Here is a 26,706-nt window from a genome sequence, read left to right on the forward strand (position 1 = left end):
TCTTTCTCTAAATATTAAAGAGATAAAAATAAGCATATCATAGTGGATATTTGGCTATTTGTTTTTTTTTTCTGAACAAGTCAGGTAAAATGATAAAAAAGGGGAGTTTGAAACTTGGGAGCGCGCGTTTCGCGAAAAGCTCTGTATCCAATGTAAAAATGGATAATAGGACAATAAATAAAGAAAAAGAAAAAAGGAAAACAAAAGAAAAATTAAATAGATTAAAAATGTATAGAACAAAAGCGGATTTAAAACAAATGAATGCAAAAATAAATGAAGTACGAAGAATAGAACCAAGTATAAAATGGTTTAACAATACAAGAACTATAAGTCAAAACAAATTAGAAATATTTCGAAATAAATTAGAAGAACATACAAATGATCCATTTAGTGTTGTAATAAAACGATCAAAATTACCAATGGAATTATTAAAAGATGAAAAAGATTGTGTAACTAAAAAATATAAAAATGAAAATTTTTTAAAAATCGAAAATTATAATGATATATATAGTAAAAACAAAAAAAGAAAAAAACCCAAATTAAATTTTGAAAGTTTAGAAGAATATGCTAATAATGCACAACAAAAAATATTAAATTATGAAACAGATAAAGATAATTCATTAGTTCATAAAAAATCAAATGTAGAAAAAAAATATATTAAAGATCATTTATTAAGAATTGGTCAATCAAAAAGAATATGGACCGAATTATATAAAGTAATAGATAGTTCTGATATAATATTAGAAGTGTTAGATGCAAGAGATCCTATTGGTACTAGATGTAAAAAATTAGAAGAAAGTTTAAAAAAAGATAGAGCCCATAAGCATATTATTTTAATTCTTAATAAAGTAGATCTTATACCAACATCAGTAGCAGAAAAGTGGGTTAAGATTTTATCGAAAGAATATCCAACAATTGCTTATCATGCATCTATAAATAATCCATTTGGAAAAAGTGATTTATTTAATATTATAAGACAATATTCACAATTTTTTAAAAATATGAAAAAAAAACATATACATATAGGTTTAATAGGATATCCAAATGTTGGAAAAAGTGCAATTATTAATTCATTGAAAAAAAAAGTTGTTTGTATATCTGCATGTATACCTGGTCAAACTAAATATTGGCAATTTATAAAATTAACAAATAAAATTTATTTAATTGATTGTCCTGGTATTGTTCCATATGATATCGAAGATTCAGATAAAATATTACGATGCACAATGCGATTAGAAAAAATTACAAATCCACATTATTATATTGATGATATCTTTAAAATGGTTAATAAATCTCTTATACTTAATCTTTATAAATTACCAGATGATTTAACATTTTCAAACTCTGAAGAATTTTTAGAAATACTTGCAAAGAAAACGGGAAAACTTCTTAAAGGTGGTGAACCAGATATTATCTCTGTGTCCAAAATTTTGATCAATGATTGGATCAAAGGAAAGATTCCATATTATGTTAATCCAGACGAATATGTTGAGTCCACAAAGGGAGTGGAATCCGCAAAGGGAGAGGAACCCGCAAAGGGAGAGGAACAAACAAAAGAAGAAGAACCCACCCTTGTAGATTTAGAAAAACCCATTGATACCCAAGATAATGTTGAAAGCAGTGCAGAAAGTGAAGAAGAAATAGAGGAAGATGAAAATTAATTTATAAATCGAATTATTTGCAAACGAAAAATCTGCAAAAAATCCAAATCCCTTATTATGTTCAAAAATATATAAAACAATTTTTTCTTGAATAATCAATGATGTATGCACTTCAAAGTGACATTTTTGAATGTGCTTATTTACTTTTCATTTTTTTTTACATAATTTTTTTACTGTAATGCTATTTAATTTGTCAATGCATATATAGCCTATTCTTTCTTTTTTTTAATTAAAAATTTTTATTAACATAAATCAATTGTTTTAAAATATAAAGAGAACTTGTGGTATTTCAGCTCATGCGTATGATACCCTCTCCTTAATTCAAACCAAAGTTAAAATATACATGTTTTGTGTAAAAGGGAAAATATGTAAATATATGACCCCATTTAATAGGTAGCTATAAAAAAACGGAAAACGGTGCAAAAAATGATAAAAAAAAGTCTGAAAATTGTATATAAAACAATAATGCATATTTGTTATATTCATAAGATGTAATAGGAAGTTATAAGATTGTATATTTAGGACTGCCTTTTAAAATTTTAAAAAAAGGATGCTATTTTTGTTTAACTTTTTAGACCATCGTTTTATGTTATATCTCATTTTACTTAAAATTCGTGCACACTTATCTGCTTGTTTATCATCCTCTATTTGATCCAAAAGATTTGAAGATTTATCAAATACGTCTATACATATTTTTAAAGCTTTTTGTTCACATTCTAAATTAGAGTATAAAAAATATATATAATGGCTAGCTACACTTAAAAAGTTAATATCTATTGGTTGTAAATGTATGGATGCTAATTCAAAAGCTTTTTTATATGCATGTTTAGCTAGCTGTTCATATTTATATTTTACACCAGTATCGGTTATATTTGATACTATTTTATATTGATTTGCATTTAAATGGATATAAAAAATTTTATTTTCATTATCATTTGGTATTGTAGAAATTATACAATTAACTATATTTATAATAACTTCACAATTTAGTAAAAATTCTTTTTTTATTTTAAATCGAATATTTTTGCATATATTTTTTTTTATATATATTGAGGAACCATTTGTAGAACTGTTTGAAAATTCATTTGTTTCTTCGCATTTTTTTCCTTTTAATGATAATGTATAATTTTTATAAAAAACTCTAAATGCATATTTATAAGACATAATATTATAATAGTTATATGAATTTATTGTATTTTCTATTTCTTCTTTTTCTATTTCTTTTAATTCAATTTGTTGATTATTCAATCTGTCTAATAATAATAATATTGCACATCCAATTGCATATTTATAGTCAGAACATTTATATGCAAGTTTCATAAAAGCGTATATACTTTCTCTGTCATATTTTATCTTTAAATTTTTATTCATGCTACTATAAATTAGCATTTGTAACTTATTATTATATTCACTAGTTAGATTATTATATTTATTTAAAATTTTATTTTTTATATTTTCAATTTCTTCCTTATTTATCTCGTTAGTCTCTTCGTAACGGTTTTCAACATTTATGTCTGTTTCATAATAAGGCCCTAAAATATCATCATTACAAAGAGACGAATATGAAGAATTCATAAAATCATTTTCTTTATTTTGATAATTAATTGTATGAAAACTTTTGCTTTTCTTAGTTTTGCAACTTTCTTTTTTGTTGTTTTCATATAGGAGACTATCATTTTTTGTCTTTCCTCTGGCTTCAACTGTTTTGGCTCTATGATATTCTTCAGCTTTTTTATAATTTTTTACTTTATTTATATTTACTCTTCTTTTTGTTAAATTTGTATCAAAGTTATTTCTATTGTTTTCTATAAAATGTGGTGATAACTTGTTCATATTTAAATCGTCTTTTTCCATATTGATAATAGTACTAGAACAATTTTTATTTATTATTTTTTTTTTTTTATTTCCTTCGCTAGTTATCATTATTTCATTTTCCTTATTTTTGATATTCATATGTTTTTCTTTCATTTTTCGGTTTATTATATTTTTATCTGAAATTTCTTTTATATTAGTTTTCACTTTGTTCTTCCCTTCATCTTTATGTACTACACAATGGTTGCCCTTATCAGTTGGGTTATTCTTTTTTTCATTTTTTAAATTTATATTTTTGGGGCTTGCAAGAGGAGAAACCCGTGTAACATTATGACCTCGTTTGTCTGGAGATTTCATATTTGTTAAACAAAAAAATATATTTTTACTTTCACGTTTTAAAGCAAATACCTTTATACATCATTCATACAAATTCTGCAAAAATTTGACAAAATTTTAGCGAAATAATTGTTGTTAAGCATATAAGTACAAGATCATTATTATGCTCTTTATTTGGCTAAAATGAAAAAAAGACATTTACCATCCTTTTAACATGTCATAATTTTTTTTAAATTGTACAATTTCAAGAATAAATTAAAAACAACTGTTTCTCTACATTTGTTACATATTTATAAGATAACCATTTAAAAGTAAAACGGAAATAGAAAAAATATATACCAATTTTTTTTTATTTTTTAATGAATTTTATTCCCCCGATCAAAAATATTATGCATTGTTCAGAAAAATAGCCATTTAAATAAAGTGAAAAAAAAAATATAGCTATAAAGTCAGGTAAATATGCACATTTTGAAAGCTATAATTCTCTTAATGGGTATACATAAAAAATATTGCATTACTGTTCATGCAAAAAATTAGTACATATACGAAAAAGCCTAAATTTGTCTATTAATTTAAAAACAAAAAAGTATTGAAAAAGAAGAAAGTTGGGGTAATCCTTTAAACTTATTTACACAAAATGAAATAAAAAATACACGACGAGATCGTAAAGAAATACTTTTTATGGGGGTTTCAGACATCCCCTATGTTTGATTGGTTTATATAAACTATACATATCCTTCTACAAGTGTTAATGAAATAAAAAAAAAGGAAGAATGCTCTAATATATATTTATTTTTAAATAAAACATAGTATGGTGTTATTTCAAAATTTGTTTCCTTATTTTTATTATTCATGATTAAGTTGTGTGTAACTGATATATATTTATGGGTACTGAGTAAATAGCATAAATTTTTTATTTTTTCATCATGCTATATATATTATTAAACTTTTGTTAGCATATTGCAACCTACATTGTTTTTACAACATGTAATTGTGTAAAATGGCAAATGAACATACATATAATACAAAAACTGTTAGTATAGAAAAAGGAAGAAAACTTATAAATTATATGCAAATAAAAAAAACTGTATAAAATATATACAGATATAGAAAGATAAATTAAAGGTAAAAAAAATTCTTTTCATTTTCTTTTTTTAATATATGTATTAACATCATTTTTTTGCGATAATAGTTTTTTGGATCTTTACGGAGAAAACATACAGTGCTGCATATTTTAGGAATTTATTATATATATAACTTATTTGCATACCTTTTTATAATATTTTATTCTATTATTTATTTACAATTTTTTTTAATTATTTAACTTTTTTTATGTTCTTCATGTTTTATTATTGTATTTTTTAATTTTTTGCATTTCTACTTAAAAAAATAGAATGAAAGCGACTTAAAACAATAGGATCTAAAGATTTGCCTTGAATAAAACAGTACTGAATCAAAAGCCGCCTTATTTACATTTTATTACTTATTTGGTGTTTGTTTTTTTTAGCTACTTTGAAACATTGAGAATTTAAGTGTATACGTCAGAATTGGCACAAAATATATGCATGTATATGGATTAATAAAAAACATTAAAAAGTGGAAGGAAATATGAACACACGTTTATAGGAAGTAGGAAACAAAAAGTTATGAGGATATCCAAAAATAAAATTAAATATGTATACAATACTGCCCTCCAAACAATTGAAGTATAAAAAAACAGTATATACATTTTTTATGAATAAATAGGGGGTTATATCATATGATAACAAGCTTGAAGATATCGTTCTAAAAAACATGACCTCAAAAAATGAAATAACTGAAAGCCTTTTATGTGGTGGAGAAGATATTTCAGCACTTGTAGTTGATCTAGGTTTTTACAGTTCCAAAATAGGGCACAACCAGGAAGATACACCAAGAATATTTTTAAATAGCATATGCGGAGAGGATATATATGACAACGGATATATTAATAATGTGGAAGAGTACGGGAGGGGAGTACATACGAATAAATTAAAGTTCCCACTAAATATATATAATAGACACGAAAATGTAAGAATAAAACCTTTATTTTATAAGGATAGTATGAGTAATGAAGTTATATTAAATACTGATGTATTTGAAAAAATAATAGAATATTCGATTGAGGGTGTAGAAATAAAAAGAGTGTATGAATGTAGTGATGAAATAATAGATCCATTTAAAATAGGTGGATTAAATTTAAATATTAGTGATCATCCAATTCTTTTATCTGAATCTAATATACATAATAATAAAATAAGAGAACAGATGACAGAAATACTATTTGAAAAATATAATGTTGCTGCATTATATTTTGCTAAAAAAGCTAAACTCACATCTTTTAGTTTAGGAAGATCAAATTCGCTAGTTATAGATATTGGGTTTAGCTCGTTAAATATAAATGGAGTATATGAAGGATATGTTCTTCAAAAAAATTCCATGGACTTTAATATTGGAGGTGATTATTTTGATAGGTTAATATATAATAAATTGCAAAAAAATAATATTAATATTTTACCATACTTTTGCAAAAACTATGTAAATGGAAATAATAATTGGAATGTAGATTTATTTCAAAATATTCACGATTCATATAGAGAGGAAGCTATTTTGGATGTAATAAGGTATATGAAAGAAAGTGTTTGTAAAGTTCGGGTTGAACATAATACAGCCAATGGAAATAGTATGAATGAAAGTAATAATAATGAGACATGTAAAAAAAGCACAAATAGCAATGAAAGTGATAATAATTTAAATAATCATTCAGAATATATTAATAATGAAAGTTATTCTTTAAAAGATGAATTTTTTGAATTACCAGATGGTTTTAAAATTAATATAGATAATTATAAATATGATATAGCTGAACATTTATTTAAAAATTCACAATTTGAAAACAATTTCAAAGGATTACCACAATCCGTTATTGATTATATTATATCATCTGATGTAGATATAAGAAAAGATTTATTACAATCTATTATAATAACTGGTGGATCATCATTATTTCCAGGTTTGGCTGAACGATTATTTTATTCTTTAAAAGAAAGTGAAGCTTTTGCCAACTCAATTAAAGTAAAAATATTAAATATGTCATCAATTGTGGAAAATAAATACTCATCATGGCTAGGTGGCTCTGTTTTAGCTAGCTTGGGTACATTCCAACAATTGTGGGTATCCAAAAGTGAATACCTTGACTCAGGACATAAACTTATATTTGACAGGTGTTTTTAACGAGGAATATCCTCTGTATAAATGTGTATAGCATTTTTTCATTTTGTGAAATCCTTTTTTTGAACTTTTTTTTGTTTATAAAACGCATAACTTTATAATGAAAATGTAGAAATTAACATATGTTGTTAATGTAATAATATACTTTTTTATCACATGACCATGTGTGTGAAAAAAATGAACAGGTAGCTATTTTTTAATGTATATTTAAACTTGTTCATATTTTTTTATAATATTCGCAAAAAAATTATGAACATGTTTGAAATTTTCCAGCTAAATTATGAACATGTTCGAAATTGTCCAACTAAATTATGAACGGTTCATTTTTTTTGCATTCAAAATAAAATTTAAGGTAAATTGAGAAAAAAACTATTCAATCAAATATGAACGTTAATGTTAAAAAGGCTGGTGTTTTTCTTATAATGGCCAAATGCAAAAATTGCCCATTGGCTATAAAAAAAGTAAAGCAGTAAAGCAACAAAGAAATATGTATATGAGAATGCACATATGCATTGAGGAAGCCCAAAGTTGTGCCCTTTTCCTTCATAGCACAATAACATATATATATGTTCACTTTGGTTGATAAAAATTTTAAAAAATAATAAAAAAAAATATATAATAGTGAGATTGTTTGAATGGAAACATACCTCATTTGTGGTATGCATATTGATGACATAAAAAAAATAAGAATGTAATGATTTTTAAAAAAAATTAATTAAAGTTTTACATATTCATTGCATAGATATAATTATATTTTAATTTTTGGTGAGTTATTCATTTTCAGCATGTTTGAAATCTTTCAAAACATTATCTATAACATACTGTGGAATTTTAGAGATATTTTCATAATCACTATTTAAAGATGATAATATTTTTTCCCATAAATTTTCTCCTTGACATGTACTAAACATATCTGAGCTAGCCATTTGTTCATGTTCATTATTATTATTTCCTTCGCTAGTTGTATTAAAAATTATTTTAGATAATAATTCTTTATTATCACAATTTATAGGTATCCAATAATCATTATTTAATTCTTCTATTAATTGATTTAAATCCCATGTTGCTTTTCCTATAAATCTTTTTATTAATTTTTTATTTGCTCCACTATCTGTATTTCCATTTTCTTCATTATCTGTTTTAAATGGTTCAGTTAATTTGGTGTCATTTGTGTCAGCTTGAATTTGATCAGCACTTAGTTCATAATCTGTTTTACCCAATATATTATGACCATGTAAGGATGAAAAATTTACATTATCATTATATCCTTCATATAATACATCATTTACTATGATATTTTTTGAAAATTTTTTTATGTTATGTAAAATAGTTAGTCCAGGTAATGGTCCCCCTAACCAAAATAAATTCACAGGATTTCCTGCATAATAATTTTTACTAACAGACTTTGATTTTATTCTTTCTATAGATGATGATACTTTATTTTTTTCGTTTCTTTGTGTGTTTATTTCATTTTTTAATTTTTCAAAAGTTTGTTTATCAATATCAATTGTAGAATCGTTGTCATAATAATTTTGTTCAGTCGGTAGTTCCTCTTCATCTTCATCCTCTTCATCGTCTTCTTCATCATCTTCTTCATCTTCGTCTTCATCATCTTCGTCTTCCTCTTCGTCGTCCTCCTCCTCTTCTTCTTCTTCGCACATTTGTTGTTTTGCGCGGGTCCTTAAAAGTTGTTTTTTATTTTTTTTTTCAGCATCATATAATTTGTCTTCCTCTAACTGTTCATCATCATTAATTAGTTCGTTTGTTTCTTTGAATTTGAGAATTTTTTTATGGATTCTTTCTTTTTCTTCTTCTGTTAGTTTGGTATCATCAGTCTCTTCAGTAGCTTTTGCCCTTATGGTGTTGGAACTTCTTAAGCTTAATTTGTTTTGAGGATTTTTAAATTTATTTTTATTTTTTTTTTCTTTATCAAAAATATGGATACGATTATTTATGATGACAACTTTCCATTTATTATATTTTTCAAAATATATTTTATAAAATTCATTTAAAAATTCCAGTTTTTTAATTTCACATTTTATATCAGTCATAGATCCAATATTATATGATGGTAAAAATCGTAAGTATAATGGGACTTTATTTAGTTTAATAATATAATGTGTAATTATATCTAATAAATGTTCATCCATCATAGTAAAAAAATTATTATTTTTTGGATTTTTTTTATTCATAAACTGTTTTGAAGTACTTCTAAATTGTATTCGTAAAAACATTTCTTGTAAATCTTTTAATGTTGGAAAATCATCATATTTCCCATTATTTGAATTTTCTTTATTTTCACTTAAATTTGGAACAATTGCATCGTTCGAAGTTTTATTTGTAGAAACTAATTCGTTACGCTCACTAACGTTTAGCTTGTTTGTGGACGTAGTGTTATCACATTGTTTTGATATATCATTATCTATTTCGTTTATCTCAATTTTGTCTTCTTCTTTGTTACTATTCACTACCTCATCGAGTGATGCTTCTCCCTTTTCAATACATGGTTGTGCATTCTCTTGAACTTCTTCCGAAATTTTATGATCGGAAGTGGAGATACCCTTTTGGCTATCTTGTAAGTGCAATTCTTCCGTTTTTTTTTTTTTTTTTTTTGAATATAAATTATTTAATATTTTTTTAACTTCCTTTTCTTTAGATAAGCACATATAATTATTATATAAAGGATGTTTATTTAGTATCAAACCATATACAATATTATTTTTATCTTTATGTGTAATTATAATAACTGATTTATTCCATAATGTGTTTGAAGTTAGGGGATGAGAAATGAGGATAGTTCCTTTTTTTATTTCGTTTTGCCCATTCTCACTTTTAAGGATAGGTGAATCTGACATGCTTTCTGGTTGGTCATCCATTTTGACTTGCGATGGTTCACTGTCTACCTTTTCATCAGGCTGAGCATGCTCGTTATTAACTATATTCTTATCGGCGTCCACATCCGGATTAGTGGTCATGCTCGTTTTGTTTAGACTATTTTTTAAAACCTGAGTGAGCCTCTTACTTTTTCGTAAAAATATATCATCATTTTTTATGTGTTTTTTTTTTTTTTTTTTTTTTCCATAAATTTTGATGTTATTATCATAATTTTCAATACCATTTTCATTTAACTTTTTTATGTCTATGATATGTATATTATTTTTAAACATATTTTTTTCTTCTTCACAACTCCATATTTGTTTTCTATTCATTAACGAGTTAATATTTTCATTATAATTATTTTCAAAATTTGAATCGGAATATAATGTATAACGTAGATTATTATTTTCATCCAATCCTTCACCATTATTACTTTTCTTTGTTGTATTTATGTCAATCTTGTTTATACATTTTTTAGTTTGATAATTCGATTGTAGTATTGAATTTTTAATTCGACCTAAATGCCTCATAGCTGTAAATCCAATGTTATAAAAATCTTCTTCATTCTTTAAATTTTGTCTCATATATTTTATAAGTTCATTTCTTAAATTTTTTTTCTTCGATTTTATAGGGCAAAAATGGGCATTCATATTTATAAATTCTTTTAAAAAGTTATTATATATATCACATTTTTCATTTTCATATCTATAAGCATTTGAAATAAAACATTTCCATACAGAATGCTCATCAAAGAAAGTTGAAACTTTTCCAACACTCCGAGCCAACGATCTTATCACTTGTTTATTGCCTCCCATTTTAATTATATTTGCATAAGTATGCGTTTTGTCCTGTTAATTATATACATTACATAAGTTTCTTAATTTTTTGTTTATCAGCAAATATAAGGAAACGAATACAGCAGTATATTTATCAATCCCTGATGAGAGTTGATAAAACAACTGAGATTTAGTTAGGGGATGGTCCTATATTCCCTTCCCTTAAATCGTAGCAAAATATAACTTGTATAACTTAATCTATAAGCATTGACTTTAATTTTTTCTTGTTTTTTTTTTTCCAGCTTAGTCAAATTATTATAGTACTGAAAAATGTTTTATACACAATAATATGCTTAAAGAAAACTGGTGAATGCTTGTAAAACTTTGATGTTTTTACTTTAATTTTTAAGGCGAATATTTTAAATAAAATTTTTTCTATATTTTTTTTATTTATTTTACAAATATATTTATCATCATTCTTTTTAATTATTTTAAAAATGCATAAAATATAACAAATAAAAAAACATCTCTACGAAATTGTCGTAAAAAATGTAACAAGATTTGTAAATTATAAAAAATCTCAAAAAATATTATTTCACTTTATTTTACAAAAGAAATTATAACATAATGGTTGATGATAAAATATATATACATATGCAGCAATTTTATCAGTTTGATGTTATGCTATTTTTTTTAGATATCCATATTTCCTCAATAAATATTGAGCATTGTATATTTTCGAGAGCTTAATATATGAACAATATAAATTTTTTTTTTTTTTTTTTAAACATTATTTTATGTTATAATTTAAAATATGTTTTCACAACCAATTTAACACTTATCTGTTTTTGTGGATAATATTTTATGAACTACATATATCTCTATTTTTATAAAAAAAAATAAAATAAATTATTTTTAATCAAATAAGGTAACATATAAATAGTTATATACATACACATATGCTGTTATTTTTTTTTTCATACCTTTTCTACAAAATATAAAATTTTTTTTAAACATTTTTTAAAGTGTGTTTTTACTTAAAAAGTTGAAAAAAATGTGTCAATAAAATATGAACATAATACGGAATATATAAAGAAAGGTATAACCTTAGTTACAAAAAAGGCTGATTAACCGTTAAGCATGCTTTTGAAAACAACTTGAAAAATAAGCAAATACTTTAAAAAAGCGAATATATATATGTACGTATGCGTACGTATGCGTGTGTGTGTTTACAACCGCCTCTCCTATTCATTCCAGCTTCAAATATATGCATACGATATTCCGCATGCTATTACAAATCATAGGCAAAAGTAATATCATTATGTATATAGAGGGAACGAACAAAATGGGAGACAATATAAAATGTGTGTGCATATCCTATTCTGTAGATAAAATAATTAATAATTTATATGGTGGGTACTCCTAATTTTATAACTTTAAAAGAGAGATATACACATGAAAATAATTTATAAAATAACTGATGTTGTCTTATTGAACGATCCTACTTTTTTTGTATTTTTAAAATCGTGAAAGGTGGCATATCTTTTTTTCAATCGTTCAAGGGAATTACTATTTTTTAATAAATTTCTGATTTGTTTTTCTATAATTAATAAATTTTGTTTCCCTTTAATACCTGTTAAAAATTGAGAAACAATCTGATCTTCTGATTGTATATTTAAAAATAATAAAAAGGTTTTTTTTATATATTCTTTTGTTTGTGGTAATTTTGCATTCATAAAATTTATGAACGGTTCAGAAAAATCAGACAAATTTATTTTTTTTAAATTATCAATTGACAAATTATTTAAAAATTCATAAACTAAATATGCCATTTTCATAGATATAGATGAATTAATATTATTTGACTCAGTACAAATTAATCTTAAAATTTCAAAATTATTAATAATTGTATTATTTGTCACAAATTCAGAAATAGCATTAGTAGCACATGTATTTAAAAACTGATTTTTTATATCCAATTTTTTTATTATATATGGAAAAATTAATGAAAAAAATTTACTTAAAATTATTTCATTATTTTTTACACTTATACATAAATGCTTAATTGTTAAGAAACCATTTTTGCTTACACACGATCGTGGGCTGTAACAATAATTTATTATATATGGAATAACAAATTCTAAATTACACCATTCTTTAAATATATCACTATTCTTTCCTAGTATTTGTATATTTGATAAGCATGTAAAGTCCTTTGTCCAGTGCGTTCCGTTTTCATTTTTTTCGTCACCACTTATTTTTTGACTAATTTGAACTGATGATGAATTATTTTGAAATTTGCCTGTGCTATCTTTATCTATATTTATCTTTTTTAGTTTTGTTACTTTTTCTTTCATTTTTAAAAGGTATACTACTATATCTTTAAATATGACAATGGATATGTCTCGTATTGTCCCATTTTCACATTCCCCTTTATAATTATTATTAACAACCAAATTAGTACTAGCTTTTTCGCATGTACTGTTCATAATTATGTCTGAAAAATTATGAACGCAAAAAAAATCACCATTTTCACCTTTAATAATGTTACTTTCTTTTTGAATATCATTATTCTTTTTATCATCTAAAACAATTTTCACTGTTTTTTGGCACTTTTTTAAAATATCATTCTTGTCTTTATTAATTAATCCATATGGTAAATCTGTTATATTTGGTATACTATTCCATTCATAATAATCTATGGCAAAGTCATGTAATATGTTTTCATCAAATTCATTATTTGAATTCATTTTTGTTTTTATATTTTTTTCTCCTAACTCATTTTTAATCGTTTTCTTTGCAAAATCGTCTTCAACACTATTTTTTTTACAATTATTACATTCTCCAAATTTTATTTCTTCTTTAATTTCATCTCTTTTCATATTTTAGTTTTTTCACAAGGTGAGGTTATTTCCGTCGCGTAAAAGGGAGGTAAAGGGACGGGTGTGGGAAACAAAATAAATCAAACAAATAATCAAATAAATCAGTAAACCAAACGAAATAAATTAAAAATAAATTAACACACCAATTGGTACATAAATTAATAAATAAATTAATAAAATAATAAAATAAATACACAAAATATTCTTGCCTGTTAATAATTTCCCTTTATTTTTCAAATATATTTTTTTTTTTACAGCCAAAAGTCAGAAAAAAAAAATAATATATAGCTATAAAGGCGTGTGCAAGGGCTTTAAACAAAAAATACACACAAAAAAAATGTACACATATAATATCTTGTTTCCTAATTAAAACATACTTTCATCTCTCTCTGCATTTTCCATGTTTTTCCCTTTCTCCTTAATACAAATAAGTAAAAATCGTAAAAAACAGTAAAAAATAATTTCCCTTTTTCGAGTGCATATATTTTGTCAATGCTAAAATGTAGCATGTCCAAAATGAAAGAGGGAATAAACGGAGAAAAAGATATAACAAATAAGGAGTGAATAAAATAAAAAATGTTTGCTTCGCTGAAAAATACTCTGAATTATTTCTCCAATGGGGTATTAATATAGCATAATATAACATAAGAATGTGGGCAAGACAATTTATTTTTATTTATAAAGTATCGATAATGGCTTTTTTTACAATAAAAAGAGGAAAATAAATCTCAAAAATGTAATTCCTTTAAAATGGTGTTAACATATTTTTGCTTTCTCTCTCTACGTGTGTGTATATGTCTATATAATATCATTAGTGTGTGATATTAAACATAATTTTAATTTAACTCCCAAAAAATAAGGGAAGTCCGAACAAAAAAGATAGGTAGCAATTAGTAAAATGAGCAAGGCCACATTTTTCTTTTCAATTTTTATTAAAAAAAATAATAATTTAATTCAGTTTTTTACGTTTTTTAAAGTATATAAAATATTAAAATAATTAATAAATGCAAGAATATTCACATTCGTAGAAATTCGTTAGTTGAACAAAAAAAAGACGATATAAAATGGTATAAAACAAATAAACGAAAACAAAAAAAAAGAAATATAACAAAATATTATGTAGATCTCTAAAGATTATATTGATGAACAAATATCTTTTGTATATTTCATGTCTGTAACTAATACTTTTTCTAAATAATTTTTTAAATCGTTTATTTCTGGAACATAATTAAGTTTTTTTAAATATTTTTGAACTTCATCTTCGGTATTATTCGATGTCGTATAGTCACGAGACCCATATATATTCCTAAGCATTACACTTGCAGGCATTTTGGAATGATTAATTTTGTCGATTTCTTTTAGGCACGTCAAAGAGAGTTCTCGGTAGTAGTCACACTGCAAAAATGGGAAGAAAAACGTAAGAAAAATGTAAGAACATTTGAAAAAATAAAAAAAGGCATAAATTTTCTGACAATACAAACAGTGGTATGGATATTAAAATTACCATATCGGTCAAAATTTGGATTTGCTTTTTCATGTTCGAATTTTGAATAAAGGCATCGGCAAGTTTGTCCTGTGTATTATTGGAGTTTTGGTTTTCAACTTCATTTAAGTAATTAAAATGGTGATTAGGTAGGAAATTTTCTTTCATAATAATTTCTTGTGCGGTTAGGGGAGTTGGTTGTTTTTGTTTTTCATTTTGTTCGTTTTGATCATTTTGATCAGCTTTTTTTATGTCATCTTTTTTATTTGGATATGGTTTTATTTCTCTTCGGCATATTGGGCATGTTTGTTGTTGTATAAACCAGGATTTTAAACATTCAACATGAAATATATGAGCGCATTCAAGTTTTTTTGATCCTACTTTTAATTCATCTCTACATATTATACAAGTTCCAGCTTCTTTTAATTCTTCTTCTGTTGCATTAATAAATTTTGTTTCAATATTTTTTGTTAATTCTCTATATCTTTTAAATGATTTGAATTTTGTTATTAGTGTTTTGATAACATGTATAATATCTGCTGTCATATGTAATGGCAAATTGCTGAAATTATTTAAGATGAAAACAAAAATAAATACTAAGAAGATTATTAAACTCATTATATCATGTATTATATCTAAAAAGAATAATATCGTTGATTTATTGGGTAATCCATTTGGTGATCTTATATCTATTATGTTTATAAAAAATTTAACAATTGATACTTGACATGATTCAAATATACTTAGACTTTCAAAAAATAGCCATAAATACATTGTCGAATTTTTGAGAGAATTCTTGTAAAAATATCTGAACATGCATAAGTTTGCGACTGACAAAAGGACCATGAAAATGAACAGCTTCACAAGTACTCGCGTCCTTGGGACTCCTAACTCAAAGATCTGCAAGGAATAGCCAAACGCAGAAAAATTATGTGAAATTATGTGAAATGAAATGAAATAAGTAAAGGCGGAATAACGAAATATGCACATTGCGAATGGGTATATCACCACTTGCAAGCATTAGTGTAACAAACTTACATGCGACACTCGAGAGTACAAAATTAAATGGTAAACCTTTAAAATAACTATAATCGATAAATATTTAATTAAAATAATTGAAGAAACTTCTTTTCCATTTATCGTCGGTTTTGATAACACCAAAAATAAAATTGTATCCATAATAAATACTCTTGCATTATCCATCAACTGTTCGACTTCTAAATATCTCAACTCTCCGATAAAGAAGTTCAAAAATAGTTTGCACAACAGGATGAAGATCATCAGGGAGAAGTTGTAAATTATCTTAAAGCGGAAAAGTGGAAAAGTGGAAAAAGTGGAAAAAGTGGAAAAAGTGGAAAATGGGCAGGTATGAAATTTGACAAAATGAGAGGCATGAAAATTGGCAAAATTAGTAAGTGATTTTTTCCCTTTTCAGTGGCTTACCGTTTTTGGAAACTTCTCGGTCGACAGATAAATAACCATCGAGTAGAACTCGTCATACTTTAAGAATGCATAAAGGAGGGTACAAGCCATAGCTAAATGGCTTACCAGTATATACATTCTCATATTTACCTCCATTGTGTTTGTTGTATATCCAATTTGAGATATTAAAAAGAATGAAGTTCTTTAAAATTTATCATAGGCATGGATATATACACATACAATATAACTAAAATTATGAAAACTTGTAACCTTATTAAATATGCTTACAAAATTTTGTGACTTGCTCAAAGAGTGAATTAGTGTCCATAAATAGTAGGTAATTATATAAGAATAAATAATAAATATCGTATTATTATAAATATTATCAAATTTCTAAATTAAAAAACTGTAAAATTTATATAAAAAAAATCATGGCAAATTATAGGAGTATATATATTGTATATACTTTTGAAATAAAAAAATTTTTCCTAAATATATTTAATATGACAAATGTTGCAAAAAGGATAATAAATATAAATTATTCTTATTCATAATATTGTATTTACATATTTTAATAATATAATACTATATGCTTGTAAAATATTTTATTTCTTATATATATCCATTTTTTTGTAAAATAAGCGCATTAAAATGTATTTAAAAAAATCTTTATATTTATTTAACGGGGTAATAAAAATATTACCAATATCCTTGTATTATTAATATATATTTTTTATTTATATTTTACTAAAATAAGAATTTTATAATTTTACTTTTTTTAAAAGAATTATCCTTATAATTTCAAAAAAAAAAAAAAAAAAAAATTGTAAAAACAATTTTCGCGTCTTTACGAAAGGCAATATATTTACTTTGTAACATTGAGTTTGTGAAAGGGTAAATTGTTTGAAAATACAAAAAACTAGATGACAAAACGAATGGGAAGGGTACATACTCCCCCATATCCAACCTCGTAATTGTTGGATACGTATAAAGTGACAAACAAATAAGCAAATGTAAGCAAATGCAGGCAAACGTAGGCAAACGTAGGCAAACGTAGGCAAATGCAGGCAAATGCAAGCAATGGAACGAGTGGCCAAGGCAAGACTGCCGAGTTGCAGTTACCGTCATAGTTGCGGGAAGTGCACACTACGAAGTAATTCGCTCGCATTATTTTTGACATAAAATATGAATGCATTAAAATTGTTAAGGGAAAGAATATTGTTCTGTAATGTATCTGCTTCGACCAAACTAGTGGAACTCAAGTTTGTGTTTGATAAACTTTGCAGAGATACATTTTGAATGATTGTTGGGTTAAAAGTAACAAACATAATTGGCATCCATGATTTGTATACATATTCTAAATTATTTATACAATGAGAATCGTTTAACTTTTTTTTTATTTTCTTTCTAAAATTTGAAATATTAAGTTGGTTATTAAAACATAAAGGATTATATAAAACTGTAATTTGAGATGAAAATTTTTCTTCGATTTTTTTTAAAAAATTATTAAAATGCATTTCATAAATATTTACCAATTCATACTTATTTAGTAGTGGTAAAATATCTATTGGCTTGTTCAAAAACTCGGGTAAAGAGTTCAGATCTTCTATATCATAATCGTCTTGTATTCTCAATGTAGGACCATTACTTGTTTCATCTTCTTCGTTTATACTATCCAATTCGTTTGTTTCTTCATTAACTTCAGATAGTGAAACAGGCATGACTTGATTGGCAAAAATGCTTGCAATAGTTTCTGGAGTATTGAACTTTAAAATGATATCACAAGGTCTTTGTTCCATAAGAAATAAGGATATCCATTTTTCTTTTTCAAATTTGTTATACAACTGTTTAATATGAAATAAATCATTTTTTGCAACTGATAATATAAAATGAAATAAATTATTAGGCAGTGTAATTAAAGCAGAGTGTGGATCATATATTGACGATATCCAAAAATATTTTTTTGTTTTTTTATTAGCATGTGATAAATTGTTTTTTTTTTTTGTAATAAAAATATTTATCAATTTTGTTTTTTGTTCATCTGTTAAAGAATTATTATAATCTATAATTAGAGGCTTATTTAGCCAATCATAATTTGTAATAAATTTTAAAAATTTAGTTAAAATGGTTTGTGATGAAAATGAAAAGCTATTTAAATAGGAGTCGTTCAGATCATCACCGTCCTTTGCATCGCTATCCATTTTTAAGTTCAATTCTAGCGAACCGTTTTTGCCACTGTCCCTCTTTTTGCTATCATCTTTTCCGCTATCTTTTTTTTTCGCAGCTTTTTTGGGTTTCCCCCCTTCTGCATCTATGTCGTCAGGATCTTCCGAATTGGGGGTTCTACTGGCACTATATTGAGAAGCGAACTCTTTAAGATTTTTATTTCCTATGGTAATATTTGATTTTTGAAAAAAGCTTTGAATTTGATTATGCTTTTTATATTCAATTGTGTAGATGTAAAATAAAATGTTTTCAACAAATTCATCACAATTTGGAACCCCCTTTGAAGCTAACCATAATTTACATATTTTAATCGAAGTATGAAAAGAAAAAAATTTAGTAGAGTAATAAAAAATATATGATGAAATAATAGGTTTATAAATAAAGCTTTTAATCTTATCTATATTTTCAACATATTCAATTTTAGTATCATTTAAATTAGTTATTTGTAATAGATTTTTTTCTACAACTTTTTGAAAAAATATATGTAATCGGAAAATTGTAAAATCAAAATATATGTCTATATAGGAATTTCTTTTTTTAATATTTTTAAATAATTTATTTTCATCTTCTAAAAAATATCTTTTTATTATTTCTTTTGTTACTTCAAAGTTTTTATAAAAGTTTTCTGCATTTTTGTATATCATAGGGTTGTTAAATTTTGCATCAACAATAATGTCAATTACAATTATAGTCGAATTTGTTTTATAACCTAAGTCAGACATTTTCAAAAATTCATTAGAACTGTTTACATTAGATATAGTAAATAACTTTTCATTTATCTTATATAAAACTGTTTTTATTTCATTATATTGTTCATGTATTTTTTCATAGTATAAATAATTTATATCTTTAACTAATAAAGGGTTTGAAAAATAAATAAAATATGATAACTCTTTTTTTAACTTTTTACTACAAAATATATGGTGATCATTTTTTTTTATATATTTTGTAACCTTGTTTGTCATCAAATTTTTTATATTATTAAACTCTTTATATTTATTTTTTTTTAATATATATTTAATTATTTGAATATGAACAGAGCTTGTTTTTTGCTTTGGATATAGTTCGCTAAACATTGCATCGAATACTTTATTTTTTGTTTTTTCTATATTAGTGTGTAATTTGGCTAGCTCGTCTTTTCCGATTTCTTTTAAATTTCTTGCTGGCCTTTTCCATTGCACTACCTCATAAATGGTGTTATTTTCAAACCGTTTTATCTTTGCTTTGTTTTGCCAAAACTGTTTAAAATTTGACACATTTTCAGGATTATATAAAACGTCTGACATATCATATGTTCTTGCAATATTATTTGTATTTACAAAAAAGGATATCCCATGTATTACCTTTTTCGTTCTCAAATTTTCAAATACATTTTCAGCCATGTCATTGTCACCTCTTTCATGAATGTTTAAGTTTATTTCTTGAAATATGTTTGGTATATCAAAATGATCATCAACTTCTGCTTGTTCTATTCCTTCTTGTGCATCTTCCTTTTCTTTTTGAGCCTCCCATACTGGAAACGAAATTAGACGAACACAAATTTCTTCAACTCTATCATTTAGAGAGCTGATTAAAATATTTTTTAAATGCAAAATTTCTTGATTGTAATTTTCATAATTGGTAGATACGAACAGAGGGAACAATATTTGTTCTTCAAAGTTCATAGAAAAACATTTTAAATTAGATAAAAAGATTTGAGAATAATTATCATATATATTAGTATTATTATTTAAATAAAAATAAGCTTTTTTAGATTCGTATACTAATTCAAGAAAGGAATAAAAATTATCTTGAAATATATCATATATTCCGTTCACCAAAAAAATTGTATCCTCTGTTTTTTCAAACTTTTTCAATGTTGTGTGTGCTCCATTTTTGTAGATTATCATATTTTGTGAACTATCAAAATTGCTTAAAAATTTAATTGTTTCTTTAAATATGTGTAAATAATTTGAATTTTTTAAATTTAATGTAAAACATACATGAGCACATAATAGTCCAAGCATGAATGAATTAATATCAGTATAGTAAGAATAGTTTGATAATTTATATTCCTTATCATAGTTATAATTTTTTTTTTCAATACTATGTACAGAATAAGTAAACAATAGCTTTTTATTTTGACACCATAACTTCAATAGTTTAACTGCCTCTTTATATCCTTCATAATTTTTAGTACAACTTCTTATTATTTTATCACATTCAATAATATAAATTTCTGAAATTAAAAATTTTTTTAGAAAACCTATTTTGATGTCCTTAGACGTTTTTTTATTTTTTAGTTCCTCTTCTTCGTTAATACCGTTTTCGTTCGATACAACCCCATTTTGATCATCGACTTTTTCTTTTATTATTTTATGATTTGAAAAGGGTTTATAATTTTTATAATATTTTTTGTATACATGTGACATACTTAATGAGACTTCCTTTGTAGGAAATAAAATTATAATGACATTTCCAACATGCTTTTTGTTTTTTGATACGCTTAAAACGATTACTGATTTGCATTTATTTATCCATCTGCTTGTAGACACACTTATACTAACATTTTTTAATTTTAGCTTGTTTAAATAGTTTATAAATTTTTTTTTATAAAATAACGTTTTTATTAAATTAACATACATGTTGTGATATATATGAAAGTTTTTATATTTTGCTTTTTTTCCTAAATCAATATTTAGACTATATTCTACACCAAGATCTATATTTATATTATTATTTAAGTACATATTATTTTTAAAACTTCCTAAAATTTTATAATTTTTTTCTAATTTTATACTTTTTGAATATATGTCTTTAAATTTCCCATTTTCATTATTCAAATATTTTGTTAAATCCTCATCAAGTCCATTTATAAAATCAACAGTTATTTTTTTAATTTCTTGTAACAAATTTACATTTTTTATTTTTTTTTTGTAATAACATAATTCTTTTAATACTTGAATTAAATTTGATTTATTTTTGTCATAACTATTTGAAACCTCATGTGAATTAGTTTTTATTTTTTTATTTCCATTATTCTTTTTTTTCAATTTTGGTTTTGATTTCCTTTTGACTCGGCCTTCCATTTTTGAAGTTACTATTTAAAAGGGAAGACAAACAATAACAAAGAAATGAATAAGCACACTAAATATATTTTATAAAAATTTATCAGATTTTTCCAATTTGGTTCATCCCGGATTTGCTATATTTATCTATGTATTCTTAAAAATAATAAAATGTATATGACAAAATAGAGCGATATACTATGTAAGTATATTCACTTTTGTAAGCATACTTTTTTGCTTTTATATTATCATAAATTTTTCTGACTGTTCATGTAAAATAGTATAATTAGCTAAAATATATGAACAAGTCAGAACAAATATGCTTAAATTTGTGTGCAATAAAATGTTGTTGTGTATTTTTTTTCCAAAATATTCGAATAAAACATGAACATACACTGAATTAATATGTATACATATTTATAAATCTGTTATAAATCGTTGAAGCTTCTTATAATTTGCTGTCGTTAGTGAACATAGGTTGTAGAGAAAAAAAGTAAACTACTATTTATTACAAATTAATGGAAATGCTGAAATAAAAACTTGATTAATAATTTTGGCACTACAAAATTATCCTTGAAAGAATTGTTTCATTTATTTTGGTTGCTTGATATTGTTATGATAATTTTTAATTTTATATTTTTTTTATGCATCATTTTATTGCCTTCTTTAAATTGCTATCATAACAATCTGTATTTCAAATATTTTTCGTTATACATTATATTTCCATTTTTCTCTTTTTTGAATTTGGATTAATTAAATTCAAATCTACAATTATGCATATTTTTTAATAATAGTGAATTAAATTTTTTTACAAGTGGGTGGGAAAAATATATGTCGTTAATTTTTTTTCCGTTGCTCTCTTAAAATAAATTAATTATTCATTTGGTATATGTATAAATAATTTTATATTAATATATATATATGCATAATATATATGATAGTTTATTTCATATTATTTTTCATGATTTTTTTTCTTCACATTTTCAACTTGTTAAATTTTATAATTTTTGACATGTTTTATATAAAATTGAGGATATATTTTTTTTAATTATTTTTAAATATGGTAATCCAAATTTAGAATAATCAAAAGGTTGTATCATAGCATACGAAAATAGTGACATATCATTGCAAGTCGTAAGAAAAGGATAGCCATAATTTTGTTCGCCATACAATATTTGTACATGCATATCATATATTCATTTATAGGGAGAGTACATGATCAATGTATGTAGCTATATGAGTCAGCAAAAGTTGGAGAATGATTTCTCCTTAACATGCATATATATTTTTTTTTACCACTTATTGTCCTACAATTTAATTAATACAATTTTGAAACGACAAAGATGGATACATCATTTATTCCAAAAGAGCTAGTAGGAAAAGACATATATAAAATATTGGGGTTAAGTATAAACTGTTCAAATAAACCAGATATAAAAAATATAATAAGAAAAAGGTATTTGAAATGTGCATTACTTTTACATCCAGATAAAAATAAACAAAATAAAAAATCTAAGGAAGATGAAAAAGAAGGAACTAGTGGTGAAGAATTTAGCACATTGAAATGTGCTTATGAATTTTTAATGAATGAAACATTACGAAATAAATATAATTCCTATATACAAAAACAAAAAACAACAGCAGCACGAAAAAAAAATGCTACTATTAATAATATCAGTCTAAATAGATATTTAGATAAAAAAAAATTTGTGGCTTTTCAAAATGAAAAATTAATTTATAAACAAAAATTGGAACAAAGGGAGAAAGCTAAACATAATACTTCATCGTTTCCCTTTGAAGAAAAAGATATAAATGAACAGAAAGAAAACGATTTAAGCAATATAAAGAAGCAAAATGAAAGTTTTATTAAAAAATATAATAAAAAGAAATCCTCGACGAAAAGTGGAAGTAAAAATGATAATGGTGAAAATATAATTGAAATATATTTAAATGATTATAATAATAATATTGACATATTAAAATTATATATTAAAAATAAGTTTTTTTTAACATTTTTTATTAATTTTAACTTTCGAAAATATAACCTTAATTTAAATGAAGAACAAAAGCATGCTGAAAGAAAAGTTGGTTACATTATTTTTCCTGACCGTTCAGAAACAATTAAAGCTTTTTTATATTACAAAAAAAATATAGACAAAATAAATACTAATGTAAAACTGAGATTACTAATACCGTGTAGTGAGCATAAAGAAACACATGATAAAAAAGAAAAAGAAAAAGAAGAAACCAAGCAAAATGTTGACAATATGATGGATGAAATGATGGACGAGCTAGATAAAGTTTTCTCGTTCTGATGGTCATTCATAGGACATCAGTATATGCATAATGGGCATGCATAATTGACATGCACAACTGGTATATATATGTTTGAAAAGGGGGAAACAAATCCTACATTCCCCTTGTGTAGGCTGATTTACTTTATTTTTGAAGCATGCCACAACCCGTAATTATACATAATTTTTTATGCACTATATAATGTGATAGTTTTTTTGTGTTAAATGTAAAAAAATAATTCATTGTTTATAACAATTACTTATATATTTTTTTTCAAAATTATTTTGAAAATCGTATTTCCACGCTTTTGGCGTTTCATTGTTTTATATTAATATTATTTTTATTGTTTAAAATTGTGAATACCCAATTAATTTTTATTTGTTTTTTTGTGCTAATTACAATTTTTTAATATGAACATTTTTTTCTCCACACAATGTGTTAAGAAAAAATATTAAAATATAAAAATAGCAAAATCAAATCGAATAAGGTCGTTCCAATTCTAAAATAAGTATGCAACTTAAGTATATTTTCAAAGGGAAATATTTTTTATGTGCATATTTATATATACAATTATTATGCACATATAATGTAAAATATGTAGTATATTTATTGGAGAACTTTATATGGTCACAAAGATGAGAAAGTCTACAATTACAGCATTGTGGGAATACATATATCCACTTTGTTTTTTTCATTTATAATATATTTTCATAGTATATTTATTATCCAATTGTTTAAGGTATTATTTGTTTTGCCTTTTAACACATATATTATTTATATAGTTTTCCATTTTCTTCAAAATGAAAAAAAAACAAACAGTGCTATAACCCTGCACAATTATTGCATCCAATAGGGTGTATTCCCTTTTACAAGTAAAGACAAAATAAATAAAATTAGCTGTATAAAATATCAGGCATGTATTACTTATGCATTATTTATGCATATATGTTCATGTAATAATTAACTTTTTTTCGAAGCATATAATTCAATACGATTGTCTCCATAGTTATCGAAATATAAAAAGTGGACATATGCAGAACTATATATGCATATTTGAGCAGACAAAAATATATTATATATATACCCTATTTATATGCAAACTGTGCAATATAAAATATTAAACTTGCGTAAATATTCCTTTTTGTTTTATTATTATATTATTTTATTAATAATTGTATGCATATATATTTTTTGCTGTTTAGACAGGTATTTTCCACATACAAAACTATTAACTGCATGTACGTACATGTCATATATGTGCATATAGACATGAATTTTTTCTATTTGTGCAATAGAATGTTGTAAAATTATTCTATGTTAATAATATAAGTAAGGTATTTTTTCAATAGAACAGCATTATTTGTGATATATCGCTATTTGTGCATATTTTCTTGTCATATATTGATACATTTTTTATGACATGTTCAGAATTTATTTCATTTTAGCTTGAAATATGCCCAATAAATTTATTAGCTAGCTATTTTGCAAAAAAAAAAAAATAAAATAAATAGCCAAACACGGAAAAAATGAAAAACATGCTCACCAGAGAAGAGAAATATTTTGAGGAAATCCTCAGAAAGACCAACAACTATAACATATATGGGGATATAAACGATAACAAAATTGATAAAAATATAGTAAAGAAAATAGCAATTTTATATGAAATATTTAATAGAATAAATAAAGAAAGAAATAACAATAATAATTTAGACTTTGTATATACTAGTGATATAAAATATTCATTAAAATATGATGACTTTGTCAGAATAAGATTTCATATAATCCCAGTAGAAAGGAAAGGAATAAATTCATTAGATAAAAACAATTATCATTATATTGAAAATTTAAATAATGTAATAAGTAATATATATAATCCATCTGCTTATGATCAGTTCATAAATAATAAAATAGACGAAGATAAAGAAAAATTAAATATTATGTTAAAATGCATAAACGAAATCGAATGTGCATATATATATAAATATCGAAGTGATAATAATATTAAATTAACATTTGATGTTTTTTGCCATAATTTTTATATTTTTCTTTCTTATAATTATAAAAAAAAATTATCAATTAAAAATTTTAAAAACAAATATAACCAAATCAAAAAACCAAATGAATATGAATTTTCAGCAACCCAAAATATTATGCAACTAAATTCTATAGGGGTAACTATTCCAAAAAATATACACACTAGCACTGATGATAATAATAATAGTATTAAATCGTATGAACAAGAAATTATGGAAAAATTAAACCCTTTCATATTTGAGTCAGAACATATAATAAATGAACTTCATTCAAAAAATAATTCCCTTCTTTTAAATCCAGTACAATTAGAAAATAATTTTTTTATTAAGCATCCAGATTATGTCCAAAATATGACCAAATTAATTAAGGATAAAAAAAACACTAATGAGTGTGAGCGTTTATTTCGCTTTTCTCAAAAAACGTTATTTTAAAGGTCGATAAAATATGACAATTTTCGTTCTATACATATTTGTAATATATAGCCATATTTACAACATTTTTTTTCCCTATAAACAGCCAAATTAATAGCTAGCTAAAAAAATAATATATCACACATTGAAAGGCTAAGAGGTAGAATAAAAATATTTACATTTCTAAACAGTAGGA

General features: G+C 24.2%; 9 protein-coding genes across 9 annotated transcripts; 4 read left to right on the forward strand and 5 right to left on the reverse strand.

Moving 5' to 3' along the window:
• Positions 1-89: 89 nt before the first annotated feature.
• Positions 90-1,661, forward strand: PCHAS_1021200 (nucleolar GTP-binding protein 2, putative; the record flags this gene model as incomplete). The annotated part of the gene is made up of 1 exon (XM_016798370.1): positions 90-1,661. The coding sequence occupies one exon, from the start codon at positions 90-92 to the stop codon at positions 1,659-1,661; it is 1,572 nt and encodes a 523-aa protein (XP_016655588.1).
• A 531-nt stretch (positions 1,662-2,192) lies between these two features.
• On the reverse strand, positions 2,193-3,830 carry PCHAS_1021300 (14-3-3 protein, putative; the record flags this gene model as incomplete). Its single annotated transcript, XM_731892.2, has 1 exon — positions 2,193-3,830. One exon carries the CDS (start codon positions 3,828-3,830, stop codon positions 2,193-2,195), a length of 1,638 nt encoding a protein of 545 aa, XP_736985.2.
• Positions 3,831-5,603: 1,773 nt separating this feature from the next.
• On the forward strand, positions 5,604-7,061 carry PCHAS_1021400 (actin-related protein, putative; the record flags this gene model as incomplete). The annotated part of the gene is made up of 1 exon (XM_740140.1): positions 5,604-7,061. One exon carries the CDS (start codon positions 5,604-5,606, stop codon positions 7,059-7,061), a length of 1,458 nt encoding a protein of 485 aa, XP_745233.1.
• A 767-nt stretch (positions 7,062-7,828) lies between these two features.
• Positions 7,829-10,750, reverse strand: PCHAS_1021500 (conserved Plasmodium protein, unknown function; the record flags this gene model as incomplete). Its single annotated transcript, XM_727762.2, has 1 exon — positions 7,829-10,750. The coding sequence occupies one exon, from the start codon at positions 10,748-10,750 to the stop codon at positions 7,829-7,831; it is 2,922 nt and encodes a 973-aa protein (XP_732855.2).
• A 1,427-nt stretch (positions 10,751-12,177) lies between these two features.
• PCHAS_1021600 (conserved Plasmodium protein, unknown function) lies at positions 12,178-13,593 on the reverse strand (the record flags this gene model as incomplete). The annotated part of the gene is made up of 1 exon (XM_728777.2): positions 12,178-13,593. One exon carries the CDS (start codon positions 13,591-13,593, stop codon positions 12,178-12,180), a length of 1,416 nt encoding a protein of 471 aa, XP_733870.2.
• Positions 13,594-14,727: 1,134 nt separating this feature from the next.
• Positions 14,728-16,654, reverse strand: PCHAS_1021700 (ERAD-associated E3 ubiquitin-protein ligase HRD1, putative; the record flags this gene model as incomplete). The annotated part of the gene is made up of 4 exons (XM_016798371.1): positions 14,728-14,988; positions 15,098-15,976; positions 16,115-16,378; positions 16,520-16,654. 4 exons carry the CDS (start codon positions 16,652-16,654, stop codon positions 14,728-14,730), a joined length of 1,539 nt encoding a protein of 512 aa, XP_016655589.1.
• A 968-nt stretch (positions 16,655-17,622) lies between these two features.
• PCHAS_1021800 (conserved Plasmodium protein, unknown function) lies at positions 17,623-21,792 on the reverse strand (the record flags this gene model as incomplete). Its single annotated transcript, XM_735983.2, has 1 exon — positions 17,623-21,792. One exon carries the CDS (start codon positions 21,790-21,792, stop codon positions 17,623-17,625), a length of 4,170 nt encoding a protein of 1,389 aa, XP_741076.2.
• Positions 21,793-23,114: 1,322 nt separating this feature from the next.
• On the forward strand, positions 23,115-24,086 carry PCHAS_1021900 (DnaJ protein, putative; the record flags this gene model as incomplete). Its single annotated transcript, XM_737189.1, has 1 exon — positions 23,115-24,086. The coding sequence occupies one exon, from the start codon at positions 23,115-23,117 to the stop codon at positions 24,084-24,086; it is 972 nt and encodes a 323-aa protein (XP_742282.1).
• Positions 24,087-25,592: 1,506 nt separating this feature from the next.
• PCHAS_1022000 (conserved Plasmodium protein, unknown function) lies at positions 25,593-26,531 on the forward strand (the record flags this gene model as incomplete). The annotated part of the gene is made up of 1 exon (XM_738968.2): positions 25,593-26,531. One exon carries the CDS (start codon positions 25,593-25,595, stop codon positions 26,529-26,531), a length of 939 nt encoding a protein of 312 aa, XP_744061.2.
• Positions 26,532-26,706: the final 175 nt, after the last annotated feature.

The sequence above is a fragment of the Plasmodium chabaudi genome (assembly GCF_900002335.3).
Source record: "Plasmodium chabaudi chabaudi strain AS genome assembly, chromosome: 10".
NCBI classification, from domain to species: Eukaryota; Apicomplexa; class Aconoidasida; order Haemosporida; family Plasmodiidae; genus Plasmodium; species Plasmodium chabaudi.